This window comes from Pyrgilauda ruficollis, unplaced genomic scaffold (genome assembly GCF_017590135.1).
Source record: "Pyrgilauda ruficollis isolate IOZ18807 unplaced genomic scaffold, ASM1759013v1 scaffold194, whole genome shotgun sequence".
Taxonomy (NCBI): Eukaryota; Metazoa; Chordata; class Aves; order Passeriformes; family Passeridae; genus Pyrgilauda; species Pyrgilauda ruficollis.
The window spans coordinates 416,000-442,949 of record NW_024518540.1 but is presented as its reverse complement, the minus strand read 5'-3'; the positions used below and the strand labels follow the sequence as shown (position 1 = coordinate 442,949).

General features: G+C 54.4%; 1 protein-coding gene across 1 annotated transcript in view; it reads right to left on the bottom strand.

Annotated features, from left to right (window-relative positions):
• The window catches only part of DNAH9 (dynein axonemal heavy chain 9), a 141,846-nt gene that overhangs the window by 114,638 nt on the left and 258 nt on the right, over positions 1–26,950 (bottom strand). The window contains 20 exon segments of the mRNA XM_041465912.1: positions 1,056–1,186; positions 1,822–2,692; positions 3,787–3,953; positions 4,863–5,085; positions 7,025–7,452; positions 8,116–8,312; positions 9,285–9,420; positions 10,369–10,610; positions 11,663–11,918; positions 14,914–15,040; positions 16,170–16,238; positions 17,183–17,297; positions 18,026–18,176; positions 19,169–19,285; positions 19,929–20,096; positions 21,184–21,417; positions 21,578–21,789; positions 23,509–23,639; positions 25,030–25,226; positions 26,746–26,943. Of these exon segments, the coding sequence (XP_041321846.1) occupies positions 1,056–1,186; positions 1,822–2,692; positions 3,787–3,953; positions 4,863–5,085; positions 7,025–7,452; positions 8,116–8,312; positions 9,285–9,420; positions 10,369–10,610; positions 11,663–11,918; positions 14,914–15,040; positions 16,170–16,238; positions 17,183–17,297; positions 18,026–18,176; positions 19,169–19,285; positions 19,929–20,096; positions 21,184–21,417; positions 21,578–21,789; positions 23,509–23,639; positions 25,030–25,226; positions 26,746–26,943 (4,370 nt within the window).

Here is a 26,950-nt window from a genome sequence, read left to right as displayed (position 1 = left end):
GGGAGACAGAGCAGAGCCCAGCGGGTAAATACCCTGCCATGCTTCGTGCTGCCCTTTTCAGGCAGGTTCTCCCCACCATGGGGAAATGCCAGGCTGAGCTGAGCCTGCAGGCTGCTCCTTCCCACAGCCCTGAATAGATCCACAAAGCACAAGGGAACTCAGCTCACTCTCTACTGCAGGGGTCAAACACCCAAGAGTCAGGGCAGCCGCATGAAAAAGCAGAAGCACGAGTGGAAGAAGAGGTTGGAAAGGTTTGCAGTCTGACCCACTGCTTTAGACGAGCTCGTAGCTGCCACAGGTGGTGGCATCCACTGGGATGAACATTTCCAGAACTGCTTTTATTCTAATGAGGCACATTTTAAAGTCTGATTCCAACCAACTCAGCTTTTTGTGTTTGCAAAGCATGAAAGGAAAGTTGTTTGCTCCGATCTAAAATGAATCTTGCAGTGTTCACATGCTAAACTGCTGCTGAGCTTACAAAGTTCCTAAATAACATTCTCTGTGAGGAACATTGGCCTTGTTCGATTGAAAATAAAATCAAATCCTTATTTGAAATGGAGAGCTGCTACTGACACAACAGCTTAGCATGGACTTTGAAGTGGTTTTCAGGCAGTTTCATGTGCTAAGTGAGAAGTGTCTCCATCCCAGGACACTCAGGTCTGTCTCTGTGTTATGCCCCATGTCAAGGGTACACAGACATAATTTTGTAAATTAAGTGGGCTCAACTCTGCTTTTTTTGATCACAAAATCACAGAAGGGTTTGGGTTGGAAGGAGCCTCAAAGCCCAGCCTGTCCCAGGCTGCTCCAAGCCCTGTCCAGCCTGGCCTTGGGCACTGCCAGGGATCCAGGGGCAGCCACAGCTGCTCTGGGCACCTGTGCCAGGGCCTGCCCACTCTGCCAGGGTGAGGTGTCACAGATACAAACATTTGAGAAAGGTCAGAAAAGCTGGGGATTTGTGACTGCAGAGGAAGCAGAGCCTCAGAGCACAGGTTCAACCAACTTCTCATGGCTGATTCCAGCCTCTGACAAAACCCTGGGGCTGGTGCTCTACATACCTACTCTGGATGTCCTCCAGCTTTTGGGACAGACCTGGTTTATTGGTGGCTTCAACCACATTTGGGGTTTTCTGAACTTCATACGCCAGTTCTTTAAAATCCACATCAATGCCTTCAAAACGTTTGGAGTCCTACAAAGGGGACACAAAGGTCACAGCAACGCTCTCTTGGTGTGCTGAGAGATCCCATCCTCTGAGAGCTGTCTTTGGGGTGAGGGGAAAGCTCCTCCCTCACCAGTGAGAGGCATGTTCCTCCTCAGCACGGCTGTGAGCCTGGAATAACACTGGGAGCTGGGCTGGAGGCACCTGAGGAGCTCCCCAGAGCAGGAGCAGGAGAAGAGCTGCTCTCCCCCAGCACCAGAGTGGAAGGACAGGGAGGGAAAGTGGCCAAAGCTGCCTGGGCCAGCTCTGTTTGATGATTTGCAGTGTCTGAGCAATGATCTCAGTCCTCTCCCTTCTGAAGGAAGAGGGAACACACCTGCAGCACTGAAGGAAGGCAGCAGCTCCCACTCAGCACCCAGGAACTCTGTGTTTGCCATGCAGTGCTACAAGGGAGAGGATCAGCCCCTCAGCACAGCCTGGGGTACAAAAACATCCTGAGAGAACAACCAGAGCACTGAGGAAGCCTCCAGAGGAGCGAGGCAGCAGGAGAACAGCCCTGCTTTGGGGAATTTGGCTGAATTTGGCACTATAGATAACCCCATTTAATAATGGAGCCTCTTCTTCAACACTTCCCAAACAGGAATTTGGGATCTGGGGGCTGGTACCTGGGGCAGCTGTGCCCGGATGTCCTCTGAGCCTATGAAAATGCCCTCCAGGTGGGACCACGTGCGCTGCACCTCGAACCAGAGGGAGATGACCGAGTCAGCAGTGGAGAGCTTCCTCTGCCAGGCAGACACCTCCTCCAGGAAGAAGGCAATGTACTTGGATGACATTAAATTCTGCAGCTGCACCTGGTTGTCTTCTAGAGTTTCAATGAGCTCCTCATCCGACTTCAGCAAGGGGGTGTGGGTGCGGGGGTGAGGCTCGTACTGAAACTCCCTGGAGCTCCAAGTCATCCTCAGCTCCTTCAGCACCTTCTCCATGCTCATTTCTCGCACTGCTTTGTCCACAATGCCATGGACCTCCCCCTCAAATTCGTGCAGGTTGAGCTTGAGGAGGTCAGCCAGGGTGGTGTCCGAGTCCATCGCAAACCTCACGCCCGTCACCTGCATCAGCTGGTTCCAGTGCCTCTCCCTGATGGCAGGATTTTGAAGTTCTGCCACAGCCTTGAGGGCTGTCAGCATGTTCTTCACCTTGCTGTCCAGCCCGCTGAAAGCATCCCACGCCCTCATTTCCTTGTCCAAATTCCGAATCTCCCTTGCAAACTTCTTGCACTCCAGATCCATCTTCTCCACATTAATATCCACCCACCTGGTGGTCTGCCAGTCATCGAGGCTGGTGTTCACCAGGGAGATCATGTCCCAGAGCTCTTTGAGCAGACACAGCTCCTTCCTGCACTGCTTCAGCTGTTTATACTCTGGCACCATGACTTCAAACAGACCAGCTGATTCATAAATCGAGGTCATGGCTGTCTCCATCTGTTTAATCTCCATGTGCTTTGCATCCAGCAGTTGATAAGGCTTTTCGGTGTCAAACCTAGAAATAAATGTTTATTCTTCATAAGTGATGTTGTAACAACTTCTAAAGGACCCATAAAACAGACAGAGCCTCTGAGAGCCACGGGAGAGATGAAAGGTCTCCACTACACCCTGATGGCTGAGCCACGTGGCACTGCTGACACCACCCAAGCCAACCTCTTCCCAGGGACACAGCACTGCAGGCACAGCAGGGAGGAGATCTGTGCATCACCAGGACATGCAGGTGATGCCTTAAGATTTTAGCTCTTACGTTTTTCAAGTCCTGTAGTGCATTAGTGCATAGCTCTAAATTCCATATAAAATGTAGTTAACTGCCTTCACATTTTGGTCAGACAGAGCAATCCCTCTGGGCCCGAGGTCCAAGGACACACCACAGGCCCTGAAAAGCATAAACAAAAGTGAATTGTGGGGAGCAAACTGGGAGAATGTGACTTCATTACCTGAAGCTGTAATTGGAGGATTAACCCCGATATGCAAATAGACCAAACTGATATCTGTATAAAAAACTGGTGACCATGGTTCATCCTGGGTGCAGCCTCTGTGAGGCTTTGTGCGCCCAAGGTGTATCTGTGGAAGGCCTTTAGTAAATACACACTTTATCCTTTTAACTCTGCCCAGCCTCTGTTCCAGGTATACACTCCAGGGCACCACAGGGATGAGCTCTTCCCTCTCCAGGCTCAGAATCACAGGATAATGAGGTTGGAAGAGACCTCTGAGATCATCGAGTCCATCCCAAGCCCTCACACCTCAGCCAGACCATAGCACCAAGTGCCATGTCCAGCTTTTTTTAAACACACCCAGAGATGGTGATTCCACCACCTCCCTGGGAAGAGCATTCCAGTGCTTTATTATTCTTTTGGTGAAAATTTTTTCCTAATATCCAACCTATCCCTTCCCTGACACAGCTGAGACTGTGTCCTCTGGTTCTGCCAGTGCTCCTGGAGGAAGAGACCGACCCCAGCTGTGTGCAGCCTCCCTTCAGGGAGCTGTAGAGAGCAATAAGGTCACCTCTGAGCCTCCTCTTCTCCAGGCTGCACAACGCCAGCTCCTCCAAAGGTTCCTCAAGCCCGTGTGGCGCTGGAGCAGCCGTACCTGAAGGGAGCTTCGGCGGCGAAGCGCTCCCTGAGCCGCAGCTGCTGGGCGTCGAAGGCGGCGCAGCTCTGCCGCAGGGCTGTCACCTCGCCGGCCTGCAGCGGGGCCACCTGCTGCTTCACGGCCTGAGCCAGCTTCTTCACCTGGCTCCACTTCTCCGGCAGCTCCTGCGGGCACAAAGGCACTGCTGGCTGCCCCTTCTCCTTCCTACCAAGCCCATCCATCTCCACGGAGGGAGAGGAGCCTAGAGGAACTTCTGCCTTTCCCACTCCGTACAGGAGGGAATGAATCATTCACAGGAAGAACAGTTCTTTGGCTGTCTCCTGCGTGTGGATGGCTGCTCCACACCCTCATTTCTTCTGTCAGCAAAGTAAATCAGTTATTTGAAGGTATTTGCACAAGCAGGAACGCACCAGCAGCTCCCAGGCAGGGGGATTTAGTGGGGCGAGGCTGCTGGTGGATGAAGACACAGCTGGCAGGGCTTGTCTCTGTCCCCCAACACTCACCATCTCTTACAACCTTCTCATGGTCCCCTTTGCAGAAAAGAAAGGAATTCCCAAAGAACTGATTCATGAGAGCCAGATGTGGAAAGATGCCAAAACATGTTCACAACCTGCTGCCAGGGATGTCCTCTGGGTAAAGCAGATCTGGTGGTCTCGACCCAGAGGAGGACTGAAGTCCTGTGGGAAAGCAGCTCCTCTGGCAACATTATCCTTCCCATCTCCATAGCTGCCAAGAACCAGCTTATTTAAAAATAATTATAATTCAACCTAATTAACAGATGGATCTGAAAATGCATTAATTTTTTTTTTTTTCAAAAGCAATCGCTGGGAGCTGGAGCAGGCAATTCCATGTTTTTCACACGTAACAAAAGGCTTAATCTCTGCTTTAAAAGAAAAAAATCTCAAAATGTAGAGCTACTAAGGCACATCCTGCAACAGCAAAACGCTGCCCACTGGGGCCCTCTAATGACAGGGAGCAGGGCTTTGAATATCCCTGGGATGCTCCTCCACTCCTGCCCCCTTTGCCTTCTGCTCCTGGGCAAGCTGCTGTGCCCACCACAAGCCCTCACCCACCTCCAGCTGCTGGTGGACTTCCTCGGGCAGCTGCTGCTCGTAGGCCCTCAGCAGCTCAATGATCTCCTTCAGGGGCTCAAACATGGCATCAGTGGCACTGCGACGTTCCTTCACAGCCAGCAGGTGACCCATGACCTCCACCAAGCCACCGTAGTCACCTCTCTCCACCTTTCTGCTCAAACCTTTCTCGGCGCTTTGGATGAACTCGTCCAGGTCAGCCAAGCTGCAGAGCACAAAGCAGGGAAGGAAGCACAGGATGAGGGCAGCACCTCTGGAATTACTATTCATCCAGCTCCTCTGGAATGAATATCCAGCCCCAGAACTGGAATTCCTGCTCAAAGAGGCCCCTGGATGTGGTACAGCTTCCTTCAAGGAACACAAAGACAGGTTGGGACTTCTCAAGTTGGAGACAGAGTACCTGAACAGAGACAGGGAGCTCAGGAGGGGCTGTCTGAGAGGACAGATTTTACTGTCCCAGTTTTTACTGGGAGAGTGAGGAGGCATCAGTACAGGGTGCCCAGAGCAGCTGTGGCTGCCCCTGGATCCCTGGCAGTGTCCTGGACAGGGCTTGGAGCAGCCTGGGACAGTGGGAGGTGTCCCTGCCGTGGCAGGGGTGGCACTGGATGGGCTCTAAGATCCCTTCCAACCCCAAACCATTCTGGGATTCTGTGACAGTTTTCACCCCATCTCTTCCTCCACAAGGATCCAAGCTGCTCAGGTGAAGCTGGCACGTTTGAAAGCTGTAACAAACAGGGATTGTCCTTCGTGCACTGCCTCTCTTCACAGGGCAGCTCCCTCCTGCAGGTGATGCAAATTCACAGCAGTTTAGGAAAGCAACTGGACATTTGTGGGAGGAAAAATAATCCCTCCAGGACTTTAAAATTAAGATCCCTGTCTCTCAAAGCCCTTGAGCTATAAACCATCACAGATAGGAGAGTGTTTGGGGCACGTTTCCTCACCTGCTTATCCTGTTCTTAACCTCACCAGCTACTGGGCACTTTCAGCAGAGGAGCACTGGCTCCTGGGTCTCAAAACACTTTTTAAGTGTCTGCTTAAATTCTCTGGATGCTGCTGGGCCTAAAAGTATCCTTAAATACTTCACCTAATAAAGACTAAACTGCTGACTCAGGGACTCTCAACAGCTCCTAAGTGCTCATTCTCTGCCACACTAAACCTCTTTGCAAAGAAATTATCAGACAGATTTACGGTGCTGAAAAGCACACAGGAGATCACATCACCACCCCAGGCAGTAGCCTCCTCTTCAGATGTCTATGAGCACTCCCCTGGGAGCATCCACAACCTCAGACACCCTTCAGTTGTGACCAATAAATCACCCAGGCCATTGTCCTGCACAGACCTGAGCAGCTCTTCAGAGCAAGGAACACATGGTAATGCAAAAGTTGGAGCCCAAATTGCCCCATGACACCTCCCTGTGACTGCTCATGCCAGGCTACCTGAATCATGGGCTTTTAGAAACCTCACATCAATGCAGATTTACTGATGGCCATCACCAAATCCAGTAAAGCAGAGAATCTCTGGGCAGAGATGGGATTATTTGGCTCAGGAGGAGCAAAACACACACCTTGGGCAAACACACACCCTACATCAGATCAGCTCAGGGATGTCAGGGGCACCAAGGGATGCCACTGCTCCCAGAGGTACCAAGGGATGCCACTGCTCCCAGGGGTACCAAGGAATGTCACTGCTCCCAGGGGTACCAAGGGATACCACTGCTCCCAGGGGTACCAAGGGATGCCACTGCTCCCAGGGGTACCAAGGAATGTCACTGCTCCCAGGGGTACCAAGGGATACCACTGCTCCCAGCTCACACACAGGCAGTGACCAGGGCACAGAAGTCACAGCGCTGGGATGGAGCTGCTGTGCAACACGGGCCCTTCTCTTGCTCCTGTATCATCTTTGGAGGTTGTCACAGCTCTGAGGCTGCCAGAACTCCAGGAGTTTTGGACAATGCTCCCAGGGATGCACAGGGTGGGATTGTTGGGGTGTCTGTGCAGAGCCAGCAGCTGCACTGGTTGGTCCTTGTGGCTCCCTTCCAACCCAGGGCGTTCCACGATTCTCTATCCTTTGGCCACCAGTGTGAAATGACACAGCCCAGCCAGGACAAGAGAAACCCCAGGAGCAGAGGCAGGACCAGCCCTCACCTGTGCGTGACGTGGTCCAGGAGGTGCTGCTTGAACACCAAGCTCCACCTTTTAATCTCATTGAGCAAGGCCGCCTTGAAGGGCCGCGCATCGAGCCGCAGCCAGCCCTGGAAGGTGCAGAGGGGCTGCATGCGAGCCACCTCCTCGTAGAGCTGCTCGTAGGAGCCCATCTGCTCCCTGAACTGCTGCAGCGTGGCCGGCGCCTCGGGGACGCCCTCCTCGCCGTGGGCCTCGACGTCTGCGGGCGTGGGGACGCGGCCGTGGAGCAGGAGCTGGCGGCACAGCTCCCGCCTGTCGTCCCCGCAGAGGTGCGAGAAGCGGCGCTCCAGCCCCGCGCGGTGCTCGCGGCACGCGGCCGCCGCCGCCTGAGCGCGACCCAGCAGCTCCTGGCGCCATGGGCACAGCGCGGGCATGGCCTCCAGGTCAGCCTGGGGGGCACAGAGGGAAGGGGAGAGAGAGGAAGTGGGGAAAGGAGAGAGAAAATGGGAGAGAGGAGAGAGGAGGGAAAGGAGAGAGTTAGAGGGAGAGTGGAGAGAAGACGGGAAAGGAGAGAGGAGAAAGGGGGAGTGAGGGAAAGGAGAGAGAAGAAATGAGAGAAAAGGAGAGAGAAGAAAGGAAAGAAGAGGAGAGAGAGAAGAAGAGAAAGGAGAGGAAAGGAGGGAGAGTGGAGAGAGCAGGAGGGAAAAGAGGGAGAAGAAAGGAGAGAGGAGGAGGGAAAGGAGAGAGAAGAGGAGAAAGGAGAGAGGAGAGAATGAGGGAAAGGAGAGGAAAGGAGGGAGAGTGGAGAGAGCAGGAGGGAAAAGAGGGAGAAGAAAGGAGAGAGGAGGAGGGAAAGGAGAGAAGAAGAGGAGAAAGGAGAGAAGAAGGGAAAGGAGAGGAGAAAGGAGAGAAGAAGAGACAAAGGAGACAGAAAATGGGAGAAGGGAGAGGGCAAAGAAGAGAGAAAGGAGAGAGGAGAGGAAAGGAAGAGAGAAGAGGGAAGAAGGCAGAGAAGAGAAAAGAGAGAGTGGAGAGGGAGGGGAGAGGAGAGCACAGTGAGGTGGGAGCACGTGGCACCTCCTCACTGCCTGGGGAAGCCCCAGAACACAGACCTGGTAGTGGCAGAAGCCACTGTGCGTGGCCAGCCGGGGCACCAGCGAGGAGATGTGGTAGATGCCCTGGAGAAGACTTTCCACCATGTCACAGAAGCCATCGTTGGTGCCAGGGTCCAAGGAAGGGCGAAACACCAAATCTGGGATTACCAAATCCAGTTGAACCTCAAAGAGGGGAGCGAGCCCTGCCTTGGGATCTGGTAGGGAAGAACAGAGATGTCAGGGACTTTATCAAGGAATCTTGAGCCACTCATCTCCTATTACGAGATGTCACAGGCCTGCAGGGACAGCAGGAGGGTGTGGTGGCAGGCACACACTCACTGGTGCCTGCACAACCCATGGAGGTGTTGGCAAACCGGCTGTGCTGTGGTACCCACCAAAAGCAGTGGGGAACAGGTGAGACACAGGTGATTTAAGGAGCAGAAAACACCCTGAGGAGGAAAGGCTCTTCAGGTAATGCAGAGGGAGTCTGAGAGCTGCACAATGCCAGCATGGAAGTGCTTGCAGAGGAGAAAAACAACAGGAACCAAGTGGCTCTTTAATTTAGTGGTGAAAGGCATGAAATAAAAAAAACCAAACAGCAACCAGAAAGTGAAGCCAGATGCAAATGTGACAACCTAGGCAAGTTTTTAACAAGGTGGTGAAGAACTGCTTGCAATTCTCCGGCTCATTGTGCCTCCACATCCAGAAGGGAAGCGTTCCTGGAGATGTGCTTCAGCTGCACACAAGCTGCTCTCAGCAGAGCAAGGAGGGCTGGGCTGGTGGCTCCTGGGCCCAGCTCACCTCTGCCTCATGCTCAGGGACTGAGGGCTTTGTTTTGTGCCTTTCAAGAGCAGAACTGGCTCTTGAGACTCCCCACAGAGGAAGGATGGTGCCACCCTGCTGCTTTGGGCATGGGAGGGTGGGAGGTGGCTGATGTCCAAGCACAGATGTGGGAGAAGCCTCAGCTGTCTCCATTAACCCTTGCAGACAGTGCAGTCACCTCCATCCCTCCCCCTGGGCAATCCAGTGACCAGGGCTGGAGTCACCCTCCCCTTCTGCAGGCTCCAGTGCCAGAGGAAAGCCAGGAAGAAGAGAACAACCACTGAATATGAGGGAGCACAGCCAGAGAGGTCCCCTTGGAGAGGCTGAGCAGCCCCTGCAGCCAGGGGACAGGAACCAGGTGTCACCTGTGTTCTCCAGGAGGTATTTCAGCGAGCACTCAATGGCAGTGAAGAATCCATCCAGGACTATCTCATCCACATAATCCAAGTACACCTTCCAGGCATCAGATGCGGGGTCTGCACGTAGGAGGCTCTGGTTTTCCTGGGAGACAAAGAAGATTCCTTCACACACAGCAGGGCTGAGCATGTCCTAAGGAGAGCTGCCCACACCCAAGGGCTGATGCTGGGCAGCACAGCAGTGTCAGCCTCCTGGTGGTGGATCTTCCTACTGGGGCATGGCCATGATTTGCTCCTGTCAAGGGCTGCTTGGTCTCCAGGAACACTTCAAGGTGAAAATGGAGGGCAGAAGAGCCTAAGAAGGTCTTCCACATGTTCTCCTCCCTCTTCTTTGAGACCACAGGACTTGGGGCTGCTTTGCACCCCTGGGGCAGGGAGAACTGGGGGTCTCAAGGGGGTCTCATTCATCCTGATGAACCCATCTGGTTCTCTTCAGAGTCCAAGGCCAGACATGACCCTCAGGAGAGGGCTGGGCTTACAGCCCATCTCCTCCAGGCCATGCACAACACCTGGCTCCAGGCAGGTGAGGAGCAGAGCTTTGGGCTTTCTCCTGGCCTGCAGAGGACTCCGAGCTCTGGCAAAACTGCTGGGAAGCACCGAGGTTTGGGACAGCAGTTTCTGTCCTGTCACTCAGCTTCTCCTTGGGTGGTCAGCAGGAGGTGATGTCCACAGAGGGACACGGAGCCTGGAACGGAAGGGTCAGCCCCAGCCTGTGCTCCCAGGTGGTCCTCAGAGGGGATTTTTCCTTGGAGCAGCATCCCAAACGCGATGCACCACTCCCCTCTAGTGGCTCTGCAGCAGCCAGGGCTGCAGCCAGACCCTTCCCTGGGCTGCTGCTGGTCCTGCCCGGGGCTGGGAGCCCAGCCAGCCCCACAGCCAGTCCAGCTCACCCCTCAGAGACAACAGCAATTAACCCCGGGTCGGGCTCTCAGATGGGTTCAGGGAGTTCATTTAAGGCGAAGCAGCTCCGGAAGTTTTCAGTTTTCAGCACGGAGCCTCTGAGGAGCCCCCAGCCCTGCAGGTGCCCCCTCACCTTGACCAGCCAGTGGATCCTCTGCCCACAGTCCCTGACCAGGCTGTAGCGCCGTTCCAGGCGCTCCTGGCACTCCTCCAGGCTCAGCACTGCCTCCTTTTTGGAATCCCTCCTCTCCAGGATGGGTGACCCCCACGAGTGCACGATGCCCTGGATCTCCTCAACGTTGCCCTTGGCTTTCTGCACCCTCTGCTCCAGGTCACAGACATCGCCCATCACCCCGGAGATGTGGTCCCAGACACCTGGGGAAGATGAGATGGTTGAGCCTCCATTTTCAGAGCTGCTGGGCCAAGCTCTGGTGTTCTCTCCTTCAGACCTTTTCCCCGTGGTCTCACGTGTTTCTCACTCATCCTTAAGGAAAGAGATTCACCACCTCGAGCAGCAGAGCCACCTCTACCTGTCCCCTACCCCAACAAGGCTCAGAGGGACCAGCAGAGCCTCTCCTCCCCAGAGCTGGGGCTAAACCTGAGGGAGCAGGACCCTGCCCACAGCCCCAGCGGATCTGGGATGTGGGAAGGAGCAGGAATGCCAGGAGAGCTGCTCCTCATCTCCCCAGTGCTGGATAGCCAGAGAGAGCCCTGTCCTACTGGGAACTGCCACCGGGAGCCAGGGAGCAGAGACTGGGCACACGGGGGAGCAGGAGGAGCCCCAGGTGTCACACTGAGGGAAACCGGTTTGTAAAGAATCCCCAAAACCTGACAGAAAGCTCACACAGCCTTGCACATCTGTGAGCAAACTCTGAGATAAGGTGTGCTGGCTTAGGAAGGCCACAGAATAGAGATGGCATTATAGAGAGAGAGGTTGAACCGGAAACAAGTTTCAACAAGCTTCAAAATATGGCCTTGCAAAAAGACCAGATGCTTTAGAGAATTAGAACTGTGAAAGATGCATTGTAGCATTACATGGGGTAAAAATATAGGTGATGGGTGTTAAATATAGGTTAAAATACAGATAAAAATATAGGTGATTGGTGTTAAATATAGGTAAAAATATAGGTGATTGGTGTTAAATATAGGTAAAAATATAGGTGATTGGTGTTAAATATAGGTAAAAATATAGGTGATTGGCATTAGAAGTAACAGCAGCATTGTGGGGCAAAAGCTAATAGGCTGAAAAACATTTATAATGTATTGTAACCAGGAAATGGGTTGGCTTCTGGTGGAATGGTGTTGAGTTTTACATCTGTCTCACTATCCATCGAGACTGATAACGAAATAAGATCTTTTAAAACACCTCTCAGCTGCCCCATCTCTGTACAAGCTGGGAAAACCAACATCACACAGAGCCAGCTCACCCTCCGTCCTCCAGGTCAGCGTTTCCTCTGCCTCCCTCAGCTTCAGGTCGATGTCCTGGAGCTGCCCCTGCACCAGTGGATATTCCACCTCCAGCACGGTCCTCAGGACCTTGTTGTAGCTGTTCCCCATCAGCTCCAGGCTGGCCACCAGCTGCCAGAAGGATTCCTTGCAGGAATGGAGCTCAGCTGCCGCCGGGGGGATGGCTCCTGCCCCGCTGCCCCTCAGGTAGCTCACCTCCCTCAGCACCGACACCAGCTGGGGAGGCAAGGCACAGAGCTGAGCACAGCACAGCCCTCTCCGCTCCTGGCAGTCCCTTCCACCCATTCTGACCATCACAGGATGTTCCTACTGGTCAGCACAGCCCTCCCCGCTCCTGGCATTCCCTCCAGCCCCTTCTGACCATCACAGGAGGTCCTGCTGGTCAGCACAGCCCTCCCCGCTCCTGGCATTCCCTCCAGCCCCTTCTGACCATCACAGGAGGTCCTGCTGGTCAGCACAGCCCTCCCCGCTCCTGGCATTCCCTCCAGCCCCTTCTGACCATCACAGGAGGTCCTGCTGGTCAGCACAGCCCTCCCCGCTCCTGGCATTCCCTCCAGCCCCTTCTGACCATCACAGGAGGTCCTGCTGGTCAGCACAGCCCTCCCCGCTCCTGGCATTCCCTCCAGCCCCTTCTGACCATCACAGGACATTCTTACTAGTCAGCGTAGCCCTTCCAGCTTCTGTCATTCCCTCCAACTATCCTGAGCATCACAGGATGTTCTTACTGCTCAGCAGAGCCCTCCCAGCTCCTGGCGTTCTCTTCCCCCCATTCTGACCATCACAGGGGTTCCTACTGCTCAGAACAGCCCTCCCAGCTCCTGGCGTTCTCTTCCCCCCATTCTGACCATCACAGGGGTTCCTACTGCTCAGAACAGCCCTCCCAGCTCCTGGCAGTCCCTCCAACCCCTTCTGACCATCACAGGGGGTTCCTGCTGCTCAGCAGAGCCCTCCCAGCTCCTGGCGTTCTCTTCCACCCATTCTGACCATCACAGGAGGTCCTGCTGCTCAGCACAGTCCTCCCAGCTCCTGGCATTCCCTTCCACCCATTCTGACCATCACAGGGGTTCCTACTGCTCAGAACAGCCCTCCCAGCTCCTGGCATTCCCTTCCACCCATTCTGACCATCACAGGAGGTCCTGCTGGTCAGCACAGTCCTCCCAGCTCCTGGCATTCCCTTCCACCCATTCTGACCATCACAGGGGTTCCTACTGCTCAGAACAGCCCTCCCAGCTCCTGGCATTCCCTTCCACCCATTCTGACCATCACAGGAGGTCCTGCTGCTCAGCACAGTCCTCCCAGCTCCTGGCATTCCCTTCCACCCATTCTGACCATCACAGGATGTTCCCACTGGTCAGCACAGCCCTCCCCACTCCTGGCAGTCCCTCCAGTCTGTTCTGACCATCACAGGGTGTTCCTGCTGCTCAGCAGAGCCCTCCCAGCTCCTGGCAGTCCCTCCAAACTGTTCTGACCATCACAGGGTGTTCCTGCTGCTCAGCAGAGCCCTCCCAGCTCCTGGCAGTCCCTCCAAACCCTTCTGACCATCACAGGGTGTTCCTGCTGCTCAGCACAGCCCTCCCCACTCCTGGCATTCCCTTACACCCATTCTGAGCATCAAAGAGTGTTCCTGCTGCTCAGCACAGCCCTCCCCGCTCCTGGCATTCCCTTACACCCATTCTGAGCATCAGAGAGTGTTCCTGCTGCTCAGCACAGCCCTCCCCGCTCCTGGCATTCCCTTACACCCATTCTGAGCATCAGAGAGTGTTCCTGCTGCTCAGCACAGCCCTCCCCGCTCCTGGCATTCCCTTACACCCATTCTGAGCATCAGAGAGTGTTCCTGCTGCTCAGCACAGCCCTCCCAGCTCCTGGAATTCCCTCCAGCCCCTTCTGACCAGCACAGGGGGGTCTGGCTGGTCAGCACAGCCCTCCCATCTCCTGGAATTGCCTTCCACCCATTCTGACCATCACAGGATGTTCCCACTGGTCAGCACAGCCCTCCCCACTCCTGGCAGTCCCTCCAGTCTGTTCTGACCATCACAGGGTGTTCCTGCTGCTCAGCAGAGCCCTCCCAGCTCCTGGCAGTCCCTCCAAACCCTTCTGACCATCACAGGGTGACTCCTGGCAGTCCCTCCAGTCTGTTCGGACCATCACAGGGTGTTCCTGCTGCTCAGCAGAGCCCTCCCAGCTCCTGGCAGTCCCTCCAAACCCTTCTGACCATCACAGGGTGTTCCTGCTGCTCAGCACAGCCCTCCCCACTCCTGGCATTCCCTTACACCCATTCTGAGCATCAAAGAGTGTTCCTGCTGCTCAGCACAGCCCTCCCAGCTCCTGGCATTCCCTCCAACCCCTTCTGACCATCACAGGACATTCTTACTAGTCAGCGTAGCCCTTCCAGCTTCTGTCATTCCCTCCCACCCATTCTGACCATCACAGGGAATTCCTGCTGCTCAGCACAGCCCTCCCAGCTCCTGGAATTCCCTCCAACTCTCCTGAGTATGACAGGATGTTCCTCCTGGTTTATTCCCAAAGTAGCAAGCTGGAAAGGGCCTGGACAGCTCCTGGTCTGTACCACCATTGATCTCTGACTCTGGATTCCTTGCCAGCTCTGTTAAGCACCAACCAGCCCCTAAAAGCCACCATCACCTCTCACATCACCATCACCTGCTCCCAGCCACCCCCGTCCATGTGCTTCCCCTCTCAGATGGAGGCTGAGCCACAGCACAAGTCTCAGCAATATTGTTCTGCAAGAGCCATGGGCCATTGTCAAAGTGAAAGATAAGATGGCTCCAGTTCTCTTGGTTTGCTGGGCTGGTTGGTATAAAAAATCATTTAAAAATAGTAAAAAACAAACCCACTGACACAACTCCTTCTGGTGCCACCTTCCATCAAATATTTCTGGAGTCACAAAACAAACCTTCCCTGGCTTTTCCACAGCCTTTCAGAAGCTCAGGTTTCAGCTACACACAACCTGAATGTGCATCTGTAGATGATGTCCCACCACTCCCCACACCAGTATCAACCAGTGTGGTCTGGACATGCTGACACCAGTCACACATCTGGCTCCTGAGGGACCTCCTGCCACTGCCTTTAACCAGAATTTGCTCTGCTCAAACTGTAATGCTGGTATTTAGGCACAGAGAACCCCACCGGGTGTCCCCCACAGCTTGGGGACATGCTCTGGGGGGCAGGAGAGCCCAGGGGCAGCAGCTCTTACCTGGGGATCAAAATTGACCGTGATCAGTTTGGTCTGGGGATCTCTCCGGATGAGAGGCTGGGTCAGGTTGTACTGGGATTTTTCTGAGACTGTCTGGGACCAGTCTAAATACAGCTTTTCCTGATACCTGCCAGAAGAGAGAAACATGCACCACACAGCTACCAGACCAGAGGGTGCAGCTGAAACTGAGTGGAAGCCAACTCCACTCTGAGGACTGAAGAAGGTGAAGGAATCTTCAAAACCCATCCATGCCACCTCAACAACAGGGCTTCCAAGAGAAGCACCCTAAAAACAGTGGCAGCATCAAGTCAGGAGGGCAAAGCTCTCTCAAGTACCAGTTTTAGCAGAGAATTCAGGTTTGGAGATGGACTTTCCAAAGCACTTAGCCTAGTGTGACATACCAGCAGCTGGGGGTCTCCAAAGGTCTAAGCAGGGCAGATGCCTGAAGCCCCAGGGATGTGGGGTGGCTGAAGCTGAGCTCACCTGTCTGAGTGAGGCCATGGCACCCCAGGATGGGGCACAGAGGGCAGAATAGGGCTGGCATCTCACAACTCATGGGCAGTCCCTCCCTCCCCAGTGACAAAGTCTGCTCTGAATCACGTTGCCACCTGAGCAGCCAGGAGAGAGCACCTCGAGGTGGTCACCCCTCACCACCTGTGGGGCTGCTCCTCTCTGAAGGGCTCTGCTGAACCCCCCAGCCTTGTTCTGCTGATGGGAACAGGGCTCCCCCCACCACCCTGCAGCACCCAGCAGCCCGGGGTGGGCTCTGGCTCATCTCAGCTCCCTCCAGTGTGGGTGGGGAGCAGGGTCCTGCAGGGATCCCCTCCCTGGGGAAGGGTTCCTCCCAAGGGACAGCCCAGAGCAATCAGGTGAAACTTCAAACACTGAGATGCCAAGGCCTGGACAGTTACCCCCAGCTCAAACTGTGGAACATCCACGTTACAGCCACTGCAAACACAGCCAGTGAGAGAACAGAGACTTCTCCCAGCCCAGGCTTTCCACCAGAGCAGCTCCTCCACCCCACAGCAGCTTGTTCTGAAGTTCCTGCTGGCTGCAGAGCCCCTCTTCCCCCCCGCCCCTGCAGGATTCCCACTTGAAGCCATCCCAGCAAACCTGTGGTTCCCAGTGCCAGGCCCCCTCCTCCTCTCCCAGCAGGAAATTCCCTTGGGTTTGGACATTCCCAAGCCCTGGGCTGCCAAATGTTCTGGAAGGTGCCTCAGGGGAGGGGAAGCTTTCCCTGCCTGAGCCCCCTGTACCTGTCCAGCAGCTGGATCATCTCTTCATATTTCTGCACCACCCTTCTTCCACGGGCAGAGTCCAAGCTCCTGGCAGCACAACAGACAGGGTCACCTCCAGCCCTGGGGGCTGGCATCTGCATTTCCCCCTCCCCAAGGTCCCCCACAGCCTGCAGGCACAGTCTGCCTGGGTTTCACCCCAAATCCTCTCCCTGCACAAAGGCTGCCCAGCCCCCTGGGCTGTCTCTCAGATAAAATGGGGAGCAGCAGCTGGGACAGGAGAAGGACTCAGGGCTGCTGGAAAAATCAGTTACCAAACATCACTTTTAAACATTTCACCCTTGGCAGTTTCCTGTGACATTTGTGCTCCACTGTGCAGGTCACAGCTGTGTGAATGACTGTTTATATAATGTATAGAAAATAAATACAAAATGCATGCAATAACATATACTATATAGATCATATATATGTATATACACACATATATTCATTTTTCCTTTTCAATCCTTTCTTCCTCTCAAGTTGTACATGGGAAAGAGCCTCACACCACCCTGCTGAAGGACTTGTTTTTAACTGCTCTAAACAGAGGGGTAAAATCAGTGCTAAATGCAGGGACCATGAGAATTCCAGCCCTGGTTTGTTCTCTTGATCACAATCTGGGTGAATGTTTTTTGTTTAATGCTCAGAAAGTTATCTTCTGCCAACACCCAAGAGCTGAGCTGCTCCCAACGAGCTCCTAGAGGAATTAGTGGGAAAGGTTTGCAATACCTATTTTAATTACAACCTAGGGCTCTGTTAAAAGCTGAGGAGCCTATCTACTGTCCCACTGTGCCTCTCAATCACTTAATAACCAATCCAATTAAAAAGCTCCTTCAAAAAACCAAAATGGTGGGGAAGTGAACGCCTCCAGGGCACCTCTTCACTTCTCACCTCCTCACTGCTTCAGCTACAGCCACTGGATAGCATTCAACACAGAGAGAACACCCAGAGAGAGATTCCCAGATGGTGGCAGCTCATCTGGAGCAGACACTCACAGCCCTGGGATGTGCCTGAGGTGCTCCAAGGGCCCCTGGATCCGCGCCCGCAGCTCCCGCGCCCAGCCCAGCGCTCCAGCCACGGGAGGGACGTTCTTGTGCAGGGGGGGAAAGCCTGCAGGGCACAGGGGAACAGCATCTCATCAGCCCTGCAACCCCACAGCCCCACAGAACTGCCCTGGGCTCCAGGCTTCCTCCCTGAAATCCAACCTCTGTCACTGCGCGGAGGTCTGCGACCTACAAACCCCGCTGGGGATTTGGAATAAGGCATCGCAGGAGAAGTCCTGGAACCAGGCTGGGGTGAATTCTCTGCTTCCCACAGGCACTGAGGAGGGGATTTCTGGCTGGGAGCTGGCTGTGACCATCCCATCTCAGAGCCACAGAACAGAAGTGCCCAAAGCCACAGCCAATGCTGGACTCACCCTCCGCCAATCTCCCCATTCCCCTTCTTAACCTGCACTGGTTCCAGCAGTGCTGCCCCTCCTGGAGCTCCTCTGATTCCAGAACAGACTTCCTGAGGCTTCCTGATAGGAATTTACCTACTCCCTTCTGTGCCAGCATTCCCAGGGAACAATAAACCTGGGAAAGGCTGATCAACCCCCAGATTCCCACCTCCGCCTTGCCTTTCCAGCATTACCCACACCTCACCCATTTAAAACAAGGACATTGACAAAACAAGGATAATGACAGGGCATTCCCAGGCACTTCCCACCAGGAAAGCTGCAAACCTTTGCAATTTGGGAAGTTCTGGTGTCCTTAGAAAAATAAAATTGTTTTCCCCCCCTAAATTAGCCTAAATACAATTTCCTGTAAAATCCGTTTTCCTCCTGGCGTGGCACCCACCGAGCTGCAGCCCTGCCTGGGTGTGCCTGGTGTAGGTGAGCCTGGCCTGGTCCAGGACAGTGCTGAACACGCTGAGCAGGACGGGGACTTTGTCAGCAGCAGCTGCAGCCATCACAGGGCGCTGCAGAAGGTTCTGGAACATGGCCAGCAGCTGTGCAGGGGAAGGAGCAGGGAAAGAACGGGAAAAGTCACATTCCTGCGCAAAGTCCCGCTGGGATTTTCCTCACTGATGCAGCTCCTCAGTAGCTCAGAGGTCTGCACTGGTGGACGTGTGTCAAAGGGAAGGTTTTCCCCCTGCTTTCCCAAGTAGTTCCTGCCTTTCATGGAGTCATTTAGGTTTGAAAAGGACTCCAAGGTCACCTTTGACTGATCCCACCCCTAAACCATATCACAAAGCATGTTTTTGTTACAGAAATGCTCAGACCTTCTCTGTGGGTCAACCATATTTCAACAGTCATTCTTCAAATCTGCTATTTAAAAAAAAAAAAAAACCCAAACAACTCAAAGATAAATGCTATCACTTACTATTTTCTATAGCAATTTTTACAATTATTCTGATTTGTTTTCAGAAAATACAATTTACTTTCTCTGCAGAATAGATTCACTGGTAAACAAAGCCCCCTCTTTTCTAGAAAACCTCCATTTTCAGAGCTGAAATTCATCCATGTATTAACAAATTGATATTAACAACGATCACCTGGTTTTAACAGCAGTTTTCACCAGGAAACCAGAGAATCCCAGAATGCTTTGGGTTGGAAGGGACCTTAAAGCCCAGCTCGTTCCACACCCAAGGGCAGGGACACCTCCAGTAGAGCAGGGTGCTCCAAGCCCTGTCCAAGCTGGCCTTGGAACTCAGAGCAGCCTTTCTCCCAGGGACACCAGTGCAACTCCTGCCATCCACAAGCCTGATTTGAATCATTTATCTGTCCCCAAATGGAGCAAAGGCCACTTTGTTTTTGTGTTTGTGTCTGAGGTGAGGAGCAGGGGCACTCCCAGCTCCAGGGCTCGTGGTGGACCCGAGCTCTGAGCATCCCCCCCCAATGCCACTGTCCCCTTGTCCACCCCACGGGCACAGCCTGCAGCTCCAGCCCTGCCTGGCCTCTCTGCGGAGCTCACAGGGAGGGAAGGCAGGCACAGACGGACCTTGAAGATGTGCTCCAGGCCCGGGGCATCACTGAAGGCCTGGCTGAACACGGTGCCCAGCCGCCGGTCAATGTCCTCCACCTTCTGCTGGAAGTCCAGGGCGTCCTGCTCAAACTCCTGTGGGAAGGGCAGCAGCAAGTCCTGAGCTGTGAGAAGGCACTGGGGAGGTGCCTGTCACCTCCCTGCACAGAGGTGTTGCCTCTTCTTATTCACCAGGAGTTCAAACATTCCTCCACAGAGTCAAGGGCACTTCTGTCCCATCCCACGGCTGAGTCCAAGGCTCCCCAGGATGGACCCAGAGTCCAGCAAGCACTAACATCAGCTGGAGGCAAGGCAGGAGCTATCTCCACACTCTCTGACCCTGAAGCTGGCCTGAAGATCGCGCCACCACCCCAAAAACCCACAGAAGCTCAAACTCACTGAACCAGCAAGGTGTGCTAGACTTCAGCTGTGCCAGGGTATGGCACTCAGTGGCATGGTTTGGTAGATGAGGAGGTGCTGGGGCACAGCTTGGACTTGATGATCTCAAAGGTCTGCTCCAGCCTGGTTCACTGTGTGACTCTGAGATGTGCAGCTGCAAGAACTGCCAAGTGTCTGCCGAAAAGGCCAGCAGCTCCCTGTCCCCTACAGGGACAGATCAGAGCACGACAGAGGGAGGGAGGAAGGAGCTGGCAGGAGGCAGCAGGGCTCTGCTGCAGAGGGAGCTGCTCCCTGGGAAGGAGGACGTGCTGCTGGCATCCCTCAGGCTGCTCCCACCTACCAGGTTGGCCAGGTCCAGGCAGTCGTAGGCTCGCTCTGAGAACACCTGGAAGCCCTCCTGGAACTCCTCGTGCATGTCCAGCACCTGCTGGCCCAGGGCCTTCCCTTTCATCCCCCCAAATTCAATCTTCTCCAGCTGGGCCAGGTCCAGGGCTGTGCTCAGGACGCCCTGCAGAGCCAGAGGAGGCACACACAGCTTCAGCCACGAGCAGATGACAATTACCACAGCACAGAGCCATGTTTGCTCCTGGGCCACCCTGAGGGTGCTCAGGATGATCTTTGAGGTCACTTCCAACCCAAACCACTCTGTGATTCTACGATTGTGAGTGATTTTAAAACAGATGCCATCCATTGTGGTTTTCAACACAGCTCCTTAAGGAAGGAGCAGAGTTACACTGTATGGTTGGAAGGGACCTTAAAGCTAGAAATTTGCAAATTTTGCTGGATTTCTCCAAAACTAAAGCTGCCAGAAACTAGGCCAATGCCAGTCCTCAGAGCCCCAAATGCCAGCTTTCATCTGATGCCCAGACCCTGGGCAAATGTCTTCTTTTTCCCCTGGAAAATGCTCTCTGTTTGCAGCCACTGCCCTGAGTGACCATGGCCTGCCTTTTACTGTTTACAATGTGATTTAACCAGTTTACTGGTTAAACCAGTAAAACTTTCTGTTGCAGTTCAGAGAATGAGAAAAGGAGAAAAGCAACCCAGCCCTTGCCTTGCATAGGCACAAGCAGCCTGTGCAGTGCCCACCTGACCCCCCAGCTGGGAGCAGCCCACCCAAAAACAGAGATTCACCTCAGAGAGGTGTGACCAGCAGCTGCAGGGAGCTGTCACCCACAGGAGAGCTCCCAGGTGAGCACAGGTCTGTGTAGCAGGTGCACAGGGATGTGGAATGTGTCTCTGCTCCTCCCCAGACCCCCTGTCCAAGCCAGGAGATGCCCAGCTGGGGCATCCAGGTGTCCCTGAATGCCCCAGGAGCTTGTCCTGGTTTATTCCCAGCTGTGCCAACCACAGCCCCATGACCCCCATCCCCTTGTCCCAGCAAGAGCACAAATCCCAGAGGACCCCTGGGAGCACTGCCACACCTACCAGGCTGAGCAGAAGGACACAGCAGCAAATCTGACACAGGCACTGAGCAGCACCTGGGCAAACAAGCCCTGGCCTTGATGTCAGGGGGACCACAGAGCACAGAGTGACCCCCTGGCATCAGGGAAGGTGCCAGCAAGGCAGATCAAGGCTGCAATGCCTCACAGCCTCACCTTCACCATCTGCAGCCTCTGCAGGAAGCTGTCCAGCCTTGCAAACACCAGCCTGGAGTGGAAGTCCCAGCTCCTCACTTGCTGGCCTGGCTCATAATACACCTGCAGGTTTGTCCTTCTCTCCTCCAGCGCCCCTTTGAAGGCAGTCAGGATGTCAAACACTGTTTGCACCTTGCCCAGGCTCTCTTCCACCTCTCCTTTCAGCAGGTCTTCTGGGGACAGGTACACCATGGCCTGGAGGAGCCAAACCACACCAGAGATGTCCCTTTGCTGCCACAGCAAACGGCGACTTCTGGCACCGAGCAGCTGTGACCCTTCCTCTCAATCGGAATCCCTTTGGAAGGAAGGGAAAAGGCTTCCCTAAAAGCCTTCCTGTGCAAGCACAGGCACACACCTGCTGGATGAGGAGGTTGCAGATCTCCTGGAGCAGCACCACGAGGCGCAGGGGCACGCTGTAGTGCTGGCAGCTGACCCAGAGCCAGCACACGGCGTGCAGCAGAGGCGCCAGGAGAGGCTTCACCTTGCTGAACTCAGCGGCCTCCACCTGCTCCAGGGGCTGCTGGAGGGCTGCCAGGTGCAGGTCGATGTCCTGGGCCTCGCTCAGAGCTGTGGGAAGAAGGGCAGAGGGGTGAGAGGCACGGGCTGGGGTGGGGGTCACGAGCTGGGAGCTGGCACGGAGGGGAGCAGAAGGTTCTGCTGAGGAGCAGGGAGGTGGCACAGAGGGGAGCAGAAGGTTCTGCTGAGGAGCAGGGAGGTGGCACAGAGGGGAGCAGAAGGTTCTGCTGGGCAGGGAGGTGGCACAGAGGGGAGCAGAAGGTTCTGCTGAGGAGCAGGGAGGTGGCACAGAGGGGAGCAGAAGGTTCTGCTGGGGAACAGGGAGGTCATGAGCTGCAGACAGTGCTGGTGAGGAGCAGGGAGGTGATAAAAAGGGGGGCAGAAATTCCTGCTGAGGGGCAGGGAGGTCACAAGCTGCAGAAAGTCCTGGTGATGAGCAAGGAGGTGATGAGCTGGATGCTGGAAAAAAGGGGAGCAGACAGTGCTGGTGAGGAGCAAGGAGCTGGCACAGAAGGGGGGCAGAAATTGCTGCTGAGGAACACGGGGGTCACGAGCTGCAGACAGTCCTGCTGAGGAGCAGGGAGGTGATGAAAAGGGGGGCAGAAATTTCTGCTGAAGAGCAGGGAGGTCACAAGCTGGGAGCTGGCACAAAGCGGGGCAGACAGTGCTGGGGAGGAGCAGGGAGCTGGCACAAAGCAGGGCAGAAATTCTCACTGAGGAGCACGGGGGTCACGAGCTGCAGAAAGTCCCACTGAGGAGCAGGGAGGTCATGAGCTGGATGCTGGAAAAAAAGGGGAGCAGACAGTGCTGGTGAGGAGCGAGGAGCTGGCAAAAAGGGGGGCAGAAATTCCTGCTGAGGAGCAGGGAGCTGGCACGAGCTGCAGAAATTCCTGCTGAGGGGCAGGGAGGTGACGAAAAGCGGGGCAGAAATTCCTGCTGAGGGGCAGGGAGGTGATGAAAAGGGGGGCAGAAATTCCTGCTGAGGGGCAGGGAGGTCACGAGCTGGGAGCTGGCACAGAGCACTGACCTGTGTGTGCTGCAGAGCAATCACCTCCATCCCTGCTCACCTACAGCACAACCAGCACAGCACACAACCTGACTCGACTCAATTCCACCAAGGGTGTGGGATAAGAGTGGAAATTACTTCTTCCTGGGTGACTAAATATTGAATCCCAGCATCTTTTTAACTGGCATCTAGACATACACACTGGAATCTAAACAGCTGTTTTGAGATGGCTCAGATCAAGTTTTAGAACAATTAATCTTTTGGAGCTTAAAATCTCTTGCTGCATTTAACATCTGAGACAGTAGCAGTAAACATCCTAGTCTGAGTAAAACTGCCACTTTCTATATTTTGGTGACACAGCCCTATTTTCAGTGTAATAATTTCAAAATAGACCACGTTGAAATTGTGCAAATGGGTCTCCTGATTTTTCAAAATTGAAGGGAGGTTTTCAATTCAATATATCCTACTCATGTACCAAGTACTGACTGAACTTCCTCATTTTAAATCTTTGAAGCTGTAAAAAAAAAAAAAAAAAAGAAAAAAAATTTGGTGGGGGACAGGGAGTGTGACAGGGCTGTGGGCAGAGGCCACAACAACCCAGCAGTGCCTGGCAGCACCAAAAGCACAGCTCTGCATGGGCTGCAGGATCAGCAGGCTGGGCCTGAGCTCAGCTGAGCCTGGTTCTGGCTCTGGCAGCACCATGCCCCTGGGACCCCAGGCTGTGAGAGAGGACAGAATTCAGCAGAGCTGTCCCAGGTTCTCACCTGCCTCCACGTCCGTGAGCATGCTCTGGAAGGCTGGCACGTAGATGCTCTGCACTCTCTCCAGCAGCTCCAGCAGGTTGCTGACCCTCCTGGACGTCAGCTGGCTGTGGATGCCCTCCAGGTCAGCACACCTGCAGCACAGGACACGTCACCAGCCCAGCTGGGGCAGCACCAGCTGTGCCCCAAAGCCCTGGCTCAGGATTTTCTGCAGTTACACAAGGGCACAGACTCTCTAGAACAGGCAGGTTAGAGCTAGAGCAGGGTTTTGAACTGAGATCCCCAAAGAGTGAGAGTCCTGAACTCATTTTTATGTGGGGGAAAAAAAATCCTTTGAAGAATAAAAAATGTTTGGGGGGAGGGGGTCGTGTTTGTTTTAGATTTGGGGCTTTTTTTGGAGGACACTCAAGACGTTTTCCAACCAGTTTTCCTGAAGCCCCCACAGCTCTGGAAAGCAGCAGATGCACCTGCATGAGCAAAGAGCCCCAGCACAGGAAAGCACAGAGGATGTGAGAAGAACAAGGCTGTGGCTGGAGGGAAGTGGTGAAGTCCTGCAGCCACTGGGAGGCTTTTCTGCACAGGCTGCAGTGCAAACAGACCAGGCAGGGTCTCACTTTATGAAATATTTAGTTTTAGAGCTTAAGAACCCATGTTTCAGTCTGAACTAAGCTGGCAGGAAATGGGACCAGCCCTAGAGGACAGAGCTGGTGCCAGGCTCAGATGAGAGCAGTGCCAGAAAGAACCAGGTGTTGTTTGTGCAGCCACTGCTGACAGCTCTGCACGGGCAGGGCTCTGTCTCCACTCGGCCTGGGCCAGCACAGCACAAAGGGCAGGTGAAATTCCACTCCCAGGCTCATCTGACCCCCCCCTGGCACCAGCAGCAGCCAGCTGACAGCATGGAGAGTGCCCAGCAGCTCTGCTCAGGGGCTGGCTCCTAGTGACCAGTGATGGAAACACTTGTGGCTTTCACGTTCTCTGAATGTGAATCATCATTTTCTCTCTCAGGGTTTTTTCTTAGAGAAGCACAGAGAGAAGAAGAGAAAAGCAATTCTTATCTCTGCTCGCTGCTCCTGTTGTTTTTGCACGTGTGGAATGTGTTGGGGGATTGTTTACCTGAAGTGATTTGTCAGTTGGATTCTGCTGAGGATTGTTTTGTTTCCTTGGCCAGTTGGCTCAGAGCTGTGTCCTGGCTGTCTCCAGACAGTCACAGGTTTTTCTTTATAGTATTCTAGTATAGAATAGTATGTTTGGAGTTTTCCCTCAGTGATCCCAGCAGTCCATTGCTTCTCTGCATGCCCACATCCCCTTCCACCTCCTGAGCTTTTCCTGCTTGTATCGTTGTACAGTCCCCAAAGACAGAGCCCATGAGCTAGACAGAGCAAAACAGCCCTCCTTGGCAGTCTGATGAGCTGCAGAGGACAGGGAGCAAGAAGAGTCCCCATGTCTGACAGGGAGGATCCCCAAAAGATTCAGCACATGCAGCATGAGAGGAAAACCCAGTGGAGAGCAAGGGCTGGTACTCACAACTTCTCATTTTTAGGATCAATGTTCTCGATTCCCTCTGAGCCAGCTGGAAGAGGCAGCAAGGTTTTGCCCTTCACCTGGCCAACAACCTTGAAGACAGTGTTTTTCAGGCTGTGGACATGATGGATGATGTCTTGTGACACCACTCGTGGCCAGCCCTGATGGTTCCTCCGGTTGGTCAGGATGGGCACGATCACCTACAGCAGGAGCCATGGAAGAGCAGTGGAGAAGAGCTGAAGGAAGGCAGATTTAGATTTGATTTAGGAAGAAATTGTTCCCTGTGAGGGTGGGGAGGCCATGGCACAGAGAAGCTGTGGCTGGAAGTGTCTGAGGCCAGGCTGGACAAGGCTTGGAGCATCCTGGGACAGTGGAAAGTGTCCCTGCCCTGGCAGGGGTGGCACTGGCTGGGCTTTAAGGTCCCTTCCAACACAAAACATGCTGTGATTTGATGATTCTATGACAAAAAGCACAAAGGATGGACTGGCCACCAGGCTCTGAGGTGCTGGGCAAGCCTGGAGACCCTCATTCACCACTGTCCCAAGCAGCAGGTGATGATGAAGGCCAGCAGGGCTGGGCTGAGCCCAGGGGCTGTCCCTGCACAGCCACCCCCATAAGCCAGGGAAGGTCCTCTGGTACCTCCTGGCATCTACAGCAGAGCCACATTTTAGGATATTTCCCAAAGCTGCAGCCCACTAAATATGGTTCCTTTTTTACCAGTGCAGTTCCAGCACTGGGGGCTCTGGGCTGGGCTTGCCTGGGCTGGGCTTGTGCTGGGATAGCAGCAGTGTCTGCCACCTTCCCCTGGGATCAGAGCCAGGTTGCCCCTGGTGATGAGCAGCCTTTGTGTGGCCAGACTTGGGGCAGGATAAAGATACAAAATCAGCTACAAACAGACACAGAATCGAAAAGGAACAACCAGGGTGCCACTCCAGGGTGCTGAAAGTTCTTTACCACGACCAAAGAGGACCAGCAGGAACAAACACCATGTCCAGGGAGCCATGGGAAGGGGAACAACCCCAGGGCACACAGAGCTCACCTTCAGCATCTCCAGCTGCAATGCTAGCAGGCTTTGTCTCCATTAATCAGACTGCTAATGAGAGTAATGCCATAACCATTCACATCAACCGTTTGTATTCTTTTGGATTGTTAAAATGACAGCTGGGCCCCTGATGGAACCTCTTGAAGATCCCTTTGGGAAAACATCAGCCCACCTGAGGTAATGGGGCACTCAAATACAGGAGGCTCTCCTGAACATCAGGAAAAACCCTTTCCTGAGGGTGACTGAGGGCTGGCACAGGAGTCTCCACCTGTAGGGATACTGGACGTGGTGCTGGGTGACTGGTTCTGGGTGGCCTGGATGGAGCAGAGACTTGGACCAGACGTGTCTGAGATGTGTTAGCACCAACTGGCAGCACTAATTATTCTACAACCACAGAATGGGTTGGGTTGGGAGGGACCTTAAAGTTCTCCCTCTGCCATGGGCAGGGACACCTTCTACTAATCCCAGGTTGCTTGCTCCAAGCCCCGTCCACCCTGGCCTTGAACACTTCCAAGGATGGGACAACACAGCTTCTCACTCTCAGGAATCCATCCTGTGACTGTATAACGTGGGCCATCCCCACGGACCCCGCCACACACCCAGATCCCACAGGGCTCACGATTTAGGATGTTCCATCGGGCTCTACAGACCCCAGCCCCGCCTTTCCCCCCCCTTACCTCCTCCACCAGCGCGGCGAAGTGCGGCAGGGGCTCAGCGGGCAGGTCCCCGCACAGCAGCTCTGCGGGGCCGGGGCCGGCTGCGGGCGGCCGGAGGAAGAAAAGCGCCTTGGTAGCGCTGGGGGGCGGCGGGGGCGGCCCGGCCCGCAGCCCCAGCTCCCCGGCCGGGCTCCGCCAGGCCAGCAGCGCCGGCCCCGCCGATCCC